Source organism: Erythranthe guttata, chromosome 9 (assembly GCF_056151865.1).
Source record: "Erythranthe guttata isolate IM_541 chromosome 9, IM_541, whole genome shotgun sequence".
NCBI lineage: Eukaryota > Viridiplantae > Streptophyta > Magnoliopsida > Lamiales > Phrymaceae > Erythranthe > Erythranthe guttata.
The window spans coordinates 13228624-13241101 of NC_142541.1; the positions used below are offsets into that span (position 1 = coordinate 13228624).

General features: G+C 35.8%; 2 protein-coding genes and 1 long non-coding RNA gene across 5 annotated transcripts; 1 reads left to right on the plus strand and 2 right to left on the minus strand.

Annotated features, from left to right (window-relative positions):
* Positions 1 to 2994: 2994 nt before the first annotated feature.
* On the minus strand, positions 2995 to 5136 carry LOC105964684 (uncharacterized). Of its 2 annotated transcripts, none has more exons than XR_001173397.2 (4): positions 4377 to 5136; positions 3737 to 3845; positions 3363 to 3488; positions 2995 to 3248 (listed from the first exon to the last, which is right to left on the minus strand). It is a non-coding gene; the product is annotated as an uncharacterized LOC105964684 (long non-coding RNA). The 2 variants fall into 2 exon arrangements; XR_016033466.1 differs by having other exon boundaries at positions 4526 to 5018.
* A 1190-nt stretch (positions 5137 to 6326) lies between these two features.
* LOC105962926 (uncharacterized) lies at positions 6327 to 10162 on the plus strand. 2 transcript variants are annotated; one of them, XM_012987271.2, is made up of 14 exons: positions 6327 to 6489; positions 6566 to 6623; positions 6755 to 6895; positions 7226 to 7323; positions 7513 to 7596; positions 7901 to 8034; positions 8276 to 8348; positions 8448 to 8493; positions 8714 to 8823; positions 8936 to 9043; positions 9141 to 9200; positions 9288 to 9349; positions 9442 to 9754; positions 9847 to 10162. In XM_012987271.2, the coding sequence occupies exons 1-14, from the start codon at positions 6409 to 6411 to the stop codon at positions 10051 to 10053; spliced, it is 1575 nt and encodes a 524-aa protein (XP_012842725.1). In that variant the 5' UTR covers positions 6327 to 6408; the 3' UTR covers positions 10054 to 10162. The 2 variants fall into 2 exon arrangements, with proteins under 2 accessions (XP_012842725.1, XP_088679061.1); XM_088822935.1 differs by having other exon boundaries at positions 6348 to 6489; positions 6566 to 6627.
* Positions 10163 to 10341: 179 nt separating this feature from the next.
* On the minus strand, positions 10342 to 12478 carry LOC105962961 (mitochondrial phosphate carrier protein 3, mitochondrial). The gene is made up of 6 exons (XM_012987305.2): positions 11964 to 12478; positions 11488 to 11849; positions 11336 to 11379; positions 10991 to 11205; positions 10743 to 10867; positions 10342 to 10649 (listed from the first exon to the last, which is right to left on the minus strand). The coding sequence occupies exons 1-6, from the start codon at positions 12240 to 12242 to the stop codon at positions 10607 to 10609; spliced, it is 1068 nt and encodes a 355-aa protein (XP_012842759.1). The 5' UTR covers positions 12243 to 12478; the 3' UTR covers positions 10342 to 10606.

Here is a 12478-nt window from a genome sequence, read left to right on the forward strand (position 1 = left end):
TATAATTATTATAGATTTTTGATCAATTTTTCCATGTGTCATAGGGGAATTCCAGTGGTGAACCAAATGTCCAGACCACTTCTGCACCAACAGCCCAAACCACTTCTGCACCAAGAGGCCAAACCACTTCTGCACCAAGAGGCCAAACCACTTCTGCACCAAGAGCCCAAACCAGTTCTGCAACTAGAGGTCAAACCACTTCTGCACCAAGGAAATCCACTACCCCAAGTAACCCTTCTGCACAAAGGAACTTCACTGCACCAAGGTCTCAAAGTACTTCTGTTGCACCAAGTACTGAAAGAATGGCCCAAGCAAATGCTGAAACAACTGCTGCAGCTCCTATTTCTACTCAAGAATCAGGAGTAGGTTTGGAAAGAGCACAACAGCCTTCAACAATTGGAAAGGTTGTATGATACTAGTGTTTTTTTTTTTTTATTGAGATGGTTATATGTTTGCAACTTACCTCTATTTTTTAAATTTCTTTTTGTAGGTGTATGTGGGAAGGAGAAATGCAACCCTACTTGGAGGAAGTTCAAGCAACCCCATTGCCAATAAAAGGATAAGGAAGCCAGAGATCTCTCAAGTTCTGCAAAATATAAGGGAGAATGCCAAGAGAAGGAGACAGTGGAAGCCTTAGAAGTCCTTTGTTTGTTTGTTTTTTGGCTTTTGAAAATTGTGTAATTGTTTTGGCTGCATTTGAAGGCATTTGAAGGCTACTGACTAGGATAGTTTTTGTATGATTTCTCTTGAATTTGGCTGTGATTGCTTTTGTACTTTGAATCTAGATGATTATCACTTTTGGATGACATTTTGGTTTTGAACTTGAACCTAATTGGAAGATTATGTTTTTAGTAATTTGCAGTGCAATTAGTGTTGTTGATGTACTTGTGTACATGTTTTGTAATTGTGTATGTGTGTGATTGCATATTTTTTAGCAACAGGGAGTTGTTTATGTGTGTGATTGCATTTTTTTTAGCAAACAGGTTGTTTTTGCAAATTACATTTCACTTCAAGGTTGTTTTTGCCAATTTTTATTACAAATTTTCTCATTTTGTAAGAAATGTGTAACAGAATCATAAACATAAACAAAAATGATAAGAAAAAAAAACTTCATTCCAACATCAAAGCTTCATTCATTACAATCATAATTGAAACTAATTGAAACAAAAACAGCTAAAAAAAGGTTTTTTTACAGCTTCAACAACAAAAGAATGACCATAATAAACAATGCTAAACAAATAACCCAAGAAATATGCAAAATTGCATCACTTTTTCTTCCTTCAATCCCGTTAGACATTACTTCACGTGGCTCATCTACTTCATCCGAAAAACCTTCTGCAGAGGCTTCCCAATTCGAAAATCGTACAGCAACCCCCATCGGCTCCCAAGTTGCTCGAGTTGGTTCACACCAACGAAAAAAATTGCAGCATCGATGTTCACAGGAGTAGTACAACTTACCCTTTGATGGTTTCGTTGATGATTCAACCACTTTTATTATTGCTTTCATTTTGCATAGACATAGAGGAGTAATCCCATACCTCAAATCCATTAATGGCTTCGAATTACTTCTCCTCGCTGTGTTGCTAGACGAATACGACGACATTATCAGAATATCTATGGAAATCGAGATAAAATCACAGAGCAATTGAGCGGCTGCGATTAGGGCATTGAAAGAAAAGAAAAGAGAAGAGAAGAGAAGAGAATTGGGGATTTTAAATAGGATTGGGGGGGCATTTATGACATTTCACAAGTGAAAACAAAGAAACATTCGCACAAAGTGCGCGTGAGATACACGATTTAGCTTCAGGGGTCCAGATGCTTTGACTTTGATAACACAGGGGGGAGTTGGTCACATTTTTTTCCACAGGGGGGTATTTGACAATTAGAGATTTCACAGGGGTGGTTTTTGCAATAACCTCAATTATTAATTTGTATATTTTCTGTCTAGACTATCTATTTTAAGCGTAAATTTCTCCAGCTAAGCTGTCTATTTTCAATCTAAATTGTATGCTCGAGCAATTTTTAACTAAATTCAAAATATTCGGGCAGAATGTTAGCTATTTAAAATATATTTTTGAGTGATTTGTAGCCAATTCTCACACTATTCAAAGGTTTTGACGTAATTCAAGACATTTGTATCTCACGATTCGAAAGTGTGTCGGGCTTATTTTTAATTGTCATTTGAGTTTTCCTAATTTTTATTTCTTATTTGTATACAATTAATATATAAAAAAAAATTATTTTGGAATGTGGTGCAATTTGGGAAACAACTAGGAACTTTCATGCCATTTTAGACAACACTTGTCTATCACCAAATAAATATATTTGAGATTTATTGTAAAATCCGTGCAAAGCAAAAACCGGAATATCAACATAAATCCAACTCGAAATAAATATTTCGAAGAAAAAAAACCCGGGAATAATTAGCCAAGAAATGCATTTAATTATTATTCATACACATACAAGAAATGCATTTTCTTGTTCAAACACAACTAAAGGGAGTTAGGGAGAGTGTGTGTTTTAATTAATTAATTTAGTATTTTTATCACTTAAATTCACAGTCCAAACATTATATTTATACAATGACAAATTAAATCATGTATATATATTTCAGTTACAATGACTAATGTTTCTTCTTGGAAATTGCATGAAAAAATACAATTTTTTTTACCGCACATTTAGGCTTTGTATGTATGTATCATGGGTTCCTTCGATGCTACACCCGGTGAAAAATACCAGGTGAGTTTTCTGCTGCCACGTGTTCTTTTTTTTATTTTTCTAAAACCCCTAAAGGTAAACCCTAGCGGAGAATTTATTATAAAATACAAAAAAGAGACACGTGGCAGCAGAAGACCCACCCGGTGTTTTTCACCGGGTGTAGGGTCGAACAAATCATGTATCATGTATGTATATATATATACTAGTAATGGTGCGCCGCGCAAGGCGCGGCGTTGGTGCCCATTTTTTCGTGGGTGCACGAACCAAAACCCAATATCAGATATGATTGCACTTATATAATACCAAAAAAGATCATACATAATATGTTGGCAGAATCAAGCCCGTAACTCAACAATATATTTGTTTGTCTACTAATTTTTCACATGCATCGGAATATTAAACTTACATTTGCTTGTACGATTACTACATTTTTCAATCAATCGAAGAATATGAGCCTTTGACGGATTACAGCATTTTTCTCATTTGAATAATATATCCTGCTGTTCCAAAAGTTCTGCCACCCTAATTACCTGTATATAGGCTCAAAAGAAAAAAATAGTTTAAAGTAGATGATCATAGATAAAATTCTATTACTATATGTGTAACTAAAAAATAAATTAAGACCTAAAAAAGAATTAACTCACCTCCCACGTCTGTTCTTATCCAATTCCTTAAATCAGAACACATGTAGCTCCCTTTTTTTTAGTCGCCTGAGAACCAATGATTTGTGCAGGTGCTTCCACTGTGTCAGAAGCTTTAAGCTCGTTGAACTGCCAAAAACGAAAAAATCATCAGATTATCTTGAAGCACATATTTAATAAGAGAATTGAGTACGAAAATGCAAATTGTATTTTACCAAATGTAAAATGATGGTGTAAGGATATACAGATATGCACAGCTATATTCCTAAAGAAGATTTACAAAGAAACATAACAACGACATACTTGGGTGTCCAAGCAGAAACTTTATAATCAATTGATGTGCATATATTTAGCTTCAATAACAACTCTATTATTACCTTACGTTCTTGTTCCCGGTCAACACTCTTGCCATCATGCGAGGAAGTACTCTTCGTAAAAAAAATCATAATCTCTTGTGCTATTATCAGCTAGCAACTGAGCTAATCTCTATTACGACAGAATTGAGTAAATTCGAAAAAACAAATTAACTACTTGTTTGAAGAAAGAAAAGGGGGGAGCAGCTTAAATAGATAAAACCATTTGAATGCAAGAGTTTTGTACTCTTAGGATTTGAAATCGGTTTCGTCTCTGTTCAACAGCCTCAAAGACATGCATATTGCCCTTCTAATATTTTTACTCAATATACCACAATATTAACCATAAAATGTAGTTAATTTTTATTTTTTCTCAAATGACTAAAGAGCTATATTTTCAATTTCCTTTATAATTCAAACTAAGAAACAGTAGAGACATACACATATTCATATCAAAACTTCAAAAGTTCCTCTCCAATCAAAATATCCAACATGCGTGGGAGAAAAAAAAATACTAAAATCTAAGTAGAAAAAATCCCCAGAACTGCTCTGCAAATTTCAATCCGAAAATTAAAAAAGAAATCTTTTAGTGCTGATAGAAGGGGGAAAATGGCTGAAATATGATTTTAAGAAAACGAAAAAAAACAGAGAAATTTTAGCCAACCTCGGTCGATCGAAGTCCGAAATATGGAACGAAGCCTAGCTCACTTAATTAGAACCCCCCCCATGCCTATATTTTTGTCGGAAACAACAAACTCGGAAAATCAAAAAAAATTATTCCCTAATTTTTGAAAGAGATATGAGGCACAAAACCTGTCGATTTCTGAGTATTTAAATCTTGATATTGGCGGAGGAGGAAATAAAGTAGGTAGACGCCGCCGGAACCTGCGCCACTATGCGTTTGGTTGGAAGGGGCAGCTCCGGCAAGCCTAGAAAAGCCGCCGGCGGCGGCGGCGGCGGAAGGGAACAGTTGTAGGCCGGATGTGGGACTGGTAATTAACAGAAAATCGGAAGACAGAGAACGGTGCAAAGAATTGTATGCGAAGAGAAGAAGTATGTGGTGGATGTAGGTAGAAGGAGGCGCAATTAAGAATTGTGGGCAGCGGAAGGTGGACGAAGAAGCAGAAGAAGAAAAGGAAAATTGAGAGTAAAAGAAAAGTGAAAATAAATCAATGAAGCACCTCTCGGAAGAAAGCGACGCCGTTCCGTCAATAAGATTGGAGGAGATGGTCAGAAACTGTAGGCGCCGACGAGAAATAAAAGAAAAGAAAAAAAGAGAAGCAGAGAGGTCGATCGTGCATTTTGCGAAAGAAAAGGAAAAAGAAAAGAAAGAAGGGCTGTGGTTGGTGGATTAATACCAAACGGCGTCGTTTTAGATTAAAACTGGCCAAAAATAAAGCGTGAAAAATAGGGGGGCGGGATTTGGGGGCCATGAAGATATATATATACTTAATATATGGATCAACATCAATGAAATCTCAAACTCATATCTTTTCACGCGTAAATCAAATCTAACGCATGCCACTGATTTTGTTTGGGATCACGCTTGAAAATGATTTTATTAACTCTTTTGGGTGAATTGTAAAAATAGCCTTGACAAATGACTAGAGCATTTAATTAAAAAAAACAAAAAAAAATCTTATCTTTTTGTCTTGTAAATTATATTCATCTATCGATATTAAATTATTTACAATTAAGAAAAAATCTCACATTTATATCAGCATTACCCATAATTTTCGGAAACCATAATTCACCCCAGTTTCATGATTTAAACGCTAATTTAGCTTTAGTTTCACTAATTAATCAACTTTGACCCCTTCTTCGATTTTCTTTCTTGATTTTTTTTTCTGAAACTCTTTTTCCGCCCAGTTGCCGCAGGTCTCCGTTGTTGCTTTTTTTTTTTCTTTTTTTTTTCTGGAATTATTTTATTTTCTCTCTGTTGACCGGTCAACAGTAAGATTATTGTGAACACAGTACAATAATCTTAATGTCTTACACAGTAATATTAATGTCTTAATAGTAATACTAAATATTTTTATCTTTTTTTTTCAATTTCTTTTTTGAAAACAACCAACACTGTAATATTGCAGGCCAATACATTAATATTAATATTAACACAATAATATTAATATATTAATAACTATATTACTGTCTGAGACAACAATATTACAAGCTAAAACAATAATATTATAATGTTCATATATTCACATATTTTAGAACTATATTCAACATTTCCAAATCTTTGTAAGACTCTGCATAAAATCATTTCGACACATTTTATATATTCGTTATACTTAATTATTTTGTTCAATGGGAAAAAAAGTTTGAGAAATAGAGAATGAGTTTTTCATGTGTATATATATATATATATATATATATATATATATATATATATATATATATATTATTTTATTTTTAATTTTATTTATTTACACTGAATCAGGCCTACATCTATATAATATATATTAAGTGATGACAAATAAAATTAAAAAGTCTCACTGAACCGGCCCAATAACAATTTGGCCCAGAGCTAAAAAACGTTTTTCATTATGAAGAAGCGCTGTTTGTAATATCAGTTACCTAAAACACGCTTTTTGGTTTGGGATATTCCGGCACATATCTTCTTAAACCCAGGAATTCAAAGGACATCTTTTTCCCCCAATCTGATAAACCCTAGATTCTGATGTGAATTTCCGATGGCCATTTCTACCGGCGTCGGATTCTACCGCCTTCCGTATTCGCCCCTCCGTGCTCCTCTCCGCCGTTACATTCTTCAGGTCAATTTTTCTCCTTACACTACATTTTTTTCCTTTTTTTGTATGAACTAATTTAACAATTTTTATTTTTTTTCAGGTAAGACTTGGCTATGCCGATGCAGTTGATGCATTTGATGACACAAAGAGTCACAAGGGCAAGTGAAGACTTAACTCTATTTTTTTCCTTTTTTTTTAATTTTTTTTTAATTTTTTCTACGATTGCGTGTTGCATTATTGAATTTTATTGCTCTGCTTGTTTCGTTGCTCTTTTTTGTTTAATTTGTAGTGTTTGATAGTGTGAGTGGCGGTAGTGATGCAAATGGTGAGGCTTTGGAGTGGAAGAAGTTGAAATCGAAAGACCTTGGAATCAGTACTTCGAAAATTTCACGGCCTACCAGAATTGTTCTTAATGGTCTTCGAAAACGAGGTGTTTGCTCAATCATTAATGCATTTAATTTCTGTTAGAATTTGATACGATACAATTCTTGAGTTACTAAAACAGTGGTATCTCCTATTATGTGCATGCATTACTTCATCAGAATTTCAATTTTTCGTCATATTAGAATCGAGTTATTAGCTATTACTGTTGCTTTTAGTTTCTTTGGGTATCAATGAAAAGCCCGAGTATCAAGATTGCATATTGCACCGAGTATCTAGAGCTGCATTCAAAATGATTTTTTTTTCGTCATGTCTTCAGTTCTTTTCACTTGAAGGCTTATTTACCGTTTTAAATTCCTCCCACGTATTCATTTTGTAGGTTTCGAAGTTTATCTAGTCGGGGGATGCGTAAGGGATCTTATCTTGAAACGAATACCTAAGGACTTTGATGTAATAACCACCGCTGAACTTAAAGAGGTAAGTCTAGATTGTTCCTCCGTTTAGTTTACCTATATGTAACCATTTCTTAAACATGTATTCAAGCATAAAAAAATGTCGATTATCTTATTCGTGTTTGATAATACGTGATTGAAAATCCTGCTTATCTAGCAAGTTAAGAAAAAAACGTGTATTTTAAAATCCTAAATTTGTTGTCTTCATTTACAGGTGATGAGAACATTTTCTCGATGTGAGATGATTGGCAGACGCTTTCCAATCTGCCATGTGCACATTGATGATACCATTGTAGAGGTTTGTCACCTGATCTCCGTTATAATTATATCTATAGCTTTTGAGTATTCAATTTGTCTTGCACGTTAGCCACTTTCGGTTTTACTAAGTCCTTGTTTGTCTCCATCTCTCTCTCTCAAATTTGTTTTTGGTTCATTTTCTCCATTTGAGGAATTTACCTACTAATCTGTTGGTTTGATATCACTGGCCTATTCCTCTCTATTCCGTCTATTTATTGTGTCAAATTTTCCGTTGCTCTATACTTGAAATTAAGTCTTTCCCACTGAAACTAGTAGAGTGAACTGACATTCTTGAGATATATTAGGTTTCAAGCTTTAGCACCCGAGCAACAAAGTTTGGGAGGGAATTGAGTTTTGATCCTGAGAGGCCTGATGGCTGTGAAGAGAGGGATTATGCTCGCTGGAAAAATTGCCTCCAACGGGATTTCACAATAAATGGGTGACTACTTTATCCATTTTAACTCGATCAGTATTCATTTCGATATGTTGCTTTTCCTTTCTTTTGTTTTTCCCTATATTTCTCTTTTACTTGTCATGTTGATTCATCTTTTTCTTGTCCAAAAAATTCATTCAGTCTTGTGGGCATGTTAACGGGAAATGTAACTTGCATGATAGTCTTACCTTCAAATTCATTGTATTGATTAGTTGCTGAATCCCATTTCTTTTTCTTTTGAACTCAGGTTGATGTTTGACCCTTATGCCAAGTTGGTTTATGATTACATTGGTGGAGTGAATGATATTAGGAAAGCTAAAGTGTGCATGTATCTCTAAGCTATTGCTAACTTAATATTCCTTTTGATTTTCTTTTCTCGTCTACGAGTTATTTACATTTGGTACCTCTTTTGTATGAAGGTGCGAACCATTAAACCCGCCAATCTTTCATTGACCGAGGATTGCGGTAAGTCCTATTCCTTCCTTTCTTATAAATTAAAATAGTACCCCTTACTTCAGAAAGAATGATTGTAGTTGTATTTTATTGCTCGTCACTTTCCGAAGAAGTGTGAAAATCATATCGAGTACACTATTTTCTGCTTCAGCTTAGAAGTGCTGATATTGGTGAATTTTTCATCGTCTCGTTTTAAATGGTGATCTAACTGCTTGTGCTTCTATATTTTCAGCTCGTATTCTTCGTGCTGTTAGAATTGCTGCTCGATTGGGTTTTGGACTTTCAAGAGAGACAGCCCTTGCAATAAAAAAGCTATCCACTTCAGTTTTACGGCTTGATAGGGTATACAGAAGGCTTTTTTTCCTCTTTCTTCATGCTCATATTCGAATGTTCTATACACTATTTTGCGTACCTATACTCGTAATGTATTTATTTTCGTTAATCGTGTTTATAGGGAAGGCTTCTCATGGAAGTCAATTACATGATGGCTTATGGTTCTGCAGAGGCCTCGTTAAGATTATTATGGAAGCTTGGTCTTCTGGAGATACTTCTGCCTATTCAGGTACAAAATGTAGTTACATACATAACAAAGATTTGACAAGCCAGATTTATTTCGTTTAATTATCGGTATCAATTAGAATAATAGCTTTATTTTGCAGGCAGCGTATTTTGTCGGCAGTGGTTTTCGCAGACGGGATAAGCAGTACAACATGCTTTTGGTAATTCTCTGTTGGATTCTTTTTTTTTCCTTGTTCCGCACTTGCTTACAAACGAGTATTATATTTGCACCGGCTTTATTTTTGCAGTCTTTATTTTCCAACCTTGATAAACTTCTGGCACCCGACAGGCCATGTCACACTAGCTTATGGTAAAGATTTCTAGTTACTCCACAAAAATTCAAAATTGCAATCAATTTTATTTAAAGGGGCGTTGGATTTAAATGCGATTTTTTTTTTTCAGGTTTTCACTTTTGGCATTTCACGAAGCACTATCGGAAGTGCCAAGAGATCCATTAGTGGTGGCGGCATTCAGCCTTGGTGTCCACAATGGTGGAGATTTATCGGAAGCATTGAGTATCGCAAGACGCATTAATAAACAACACGACATAAGTTTTCAAGAATTAACGGAATCTAAATATATCGATTCCGACAAGCTATTGGCCGAGGTTAGGAGTCTAGCAGCTTCCGTTCAAAGTGCACTCACTCGTATGACAGACGAGTATTCTGTCTCTCAGGCAATGGCACAATACCCCAAAGCACCGTATTCGGATCTTGTAAGCACTTCTCTTCATATGGTACCCGTATTTCAAAAGTATTACTGAAAGTGGCGAAAATTCCTCAAATTTTTATTCTTTATTTTTTTCAGGTATTTTTTCCGATGGCGCTTTACTTGAGGGTCCGGAAGATATTTGAGTGCGTTAAAAGCGGAAGAGAAAGAGGATTTGTACCGAAACACGGTAGTAAGATCGATTACGAATTGTTAGGTATGGGGAGTTTAAGAGAAGTTAGGCATGTATTTGCAAGAGTAGTCTTTGATACCATATACCCCATTGATGATCAACTTGAGGAATAAATGATTATTTGAAATACAATCTGAAGCATGAAATCCTTTGATGTATTGTGCCTGCTTGTAATTTTATTTTTTTATTAAATTAAAATTAATAAAATACCATTATTTTTAATGTTTATTTTGCACATAATATTCGACTTTTACATTCCATGATCAGATTAGGGGTTGAATTAATTTAAATTTAATCAAAATATATATTATTTGTTTTACTAATTAATTAATTATTTAGTTTGTAAGATGTTTGGTTTCTCATATTAGATATTAGAAACAGTGAATTTGAAGCAGAGAACTATACACATCTTCTGAATTCAGTTTATTTTTACGAAAAATTCGCACTGCTACATGAACCGAGGCTTACTTGCCGGTGTCGAGCTTCACTCGAGCATTACCAATTTGCAATAAAATTTAAACAAAAATTACAAAACAGTTAAAACATAAAACCCAGCTACAAAACTTAATCTACTAACCATTCTTTTGCTCAACCACCACCTTTATTGCTTAAGAAACATGGCGGGAAAAAAAAATAATACAATTGGAGAAATAACTTTCTCTCTCCTCATTTTTGTGCAGGAGCAGAACTCCCACCACCAGTAGTAGGCCTGATGAACAAAAGGTTTCATCATTAAACAAATAAAAAATAAAAAATAAATTACTCGATTTTTGCGATGAAATCGAAAAGACAAAATACTTACAGGCCAACAGAAACTTTGAAAGCATCATAGATACCCCATTGTGCTCCAGTGAGAGTACCGATCATCACAATACGGAGAGGGAGGCCTCGGGTACACAGTCCCACTAACCCTAGCTTTTTTACCGCCTGGAATAAATATAAACATAGTGACCGTTAAAAAATTGACGAAAATTAAGAGAGTCGTTAATAACTAATTGTCATTTTCTTTTTGTTTTTTATGGTCGGAGAAAAAAAAAAAAAAAAACTCACATCGCCGACGGTTGCTCCTTTGGCATTGTTAAGGAAAGAGACCAAATTATCGGCAGGGTGCGAAACGATAGCACAAAATACGCCGGCCACGTATCCACCGGCGAAACTAACTCCGAGCTGCAAGTTCTTGCTGCATTGGTCCTTTGGAGATGGAATGGCGTATTTGTAAATTGCCTCGACTATGTTCTCGAACGTGGCGAATTTCATCATTGTATCTAGAAAGAGTTTTATCCAAATTTGATCGTTAAATACATGCGATTTACACGACAATCTCTACGGATAAAATACACATTTAACGCGAAGAATCTCGAAAGGATCGACAATTATAAGTTGGTATATGCTTACATGGAATCTGTCGTCCCCAAAGCGGAACAATCCCCTTGTAAAGCCTGTAGAAAATAAATTAAATTAAACCCGTAAATTACGAGAAACTCTCTTACTCATACTTTTTCGACCAAAAAAAAAAAAAAAGAGGATGCAACAAAAGACGAACATACCCTGAAGCTCCTTCGGCCTTAATAAACTTGGGAAACCCATCGGACAAGCCTCTAGCAAAGCCAGGTTGCGTTTGGACACGAACCTTAACAGCCTCAAACGGGCACAGCGCCACGTCAGCAATGAATTCCGCGGACGCGGACCCCGCTAGGAAAATCAACGTCTTGTATTTAGCTGCATTCTCGGGGCCCGCGATATCGGAGTAGTACTTTTTGAAATATTCGTAGAATCCGAATTTGCATGCTCCTTGCGCGCTGTATCCGATTAGAGTGGGGGCCCACCCCCGGAAGAAACCTTTCACCCCTTGCTCCTTTAGAAGTACTCCGAAACCCGACGAAATGCTCTTGTATTTCGCGGGATCTATCTGAAAATTCGATAAAATAAAAATAAAAAATAAATAAATCGGGATCCGGAAAAATTCTTGAAAATTACTTTGTCGCGTATACGACGTATATGATCAAGTGATGACTGATCAAACCTGCATGTTGCACTTGACGAGATCGAGTGGGGTGACGGTCATATGAGTGAGGCCGCAGCTCAATATTCCTCCGGCCGTACACGCCGCGTAATACGCCGGCGAGAACAACTCAACCCTGCTCTCCTTCGGCGCCGGGATCAAGAAATTCCGCCCTGTACCGGCGGCCCTTGATGGCGGCGCTGCAGATGAATTCACCGACCGGCTCGAATTCGGAGGGTAGGAGTAGAGATAACTTGGGATCAATGATTGCCGTGATGGGTTGTTCTCCGGGAAAGCCATTCTTGATTTTCTTTTTTTTTTTTTTTTTTTTTTTGTAACTTTAAATTTTTTGATGAGTGTCTGAATAACGAGAAATGGGAAAGATTGAAGGTTACCTTAATTTATGTAAGAGAGAAATGATAAGAGAGAGAGAAGAAATGGTCGGAAAATAGAAGGCCGAATTCAAAGGGCAGAGTAAACAGCGTTTCTCCTTCCTTTTCGCGCTCTTTTTGGGACGTTGCCCTTTGCCTTTGCCC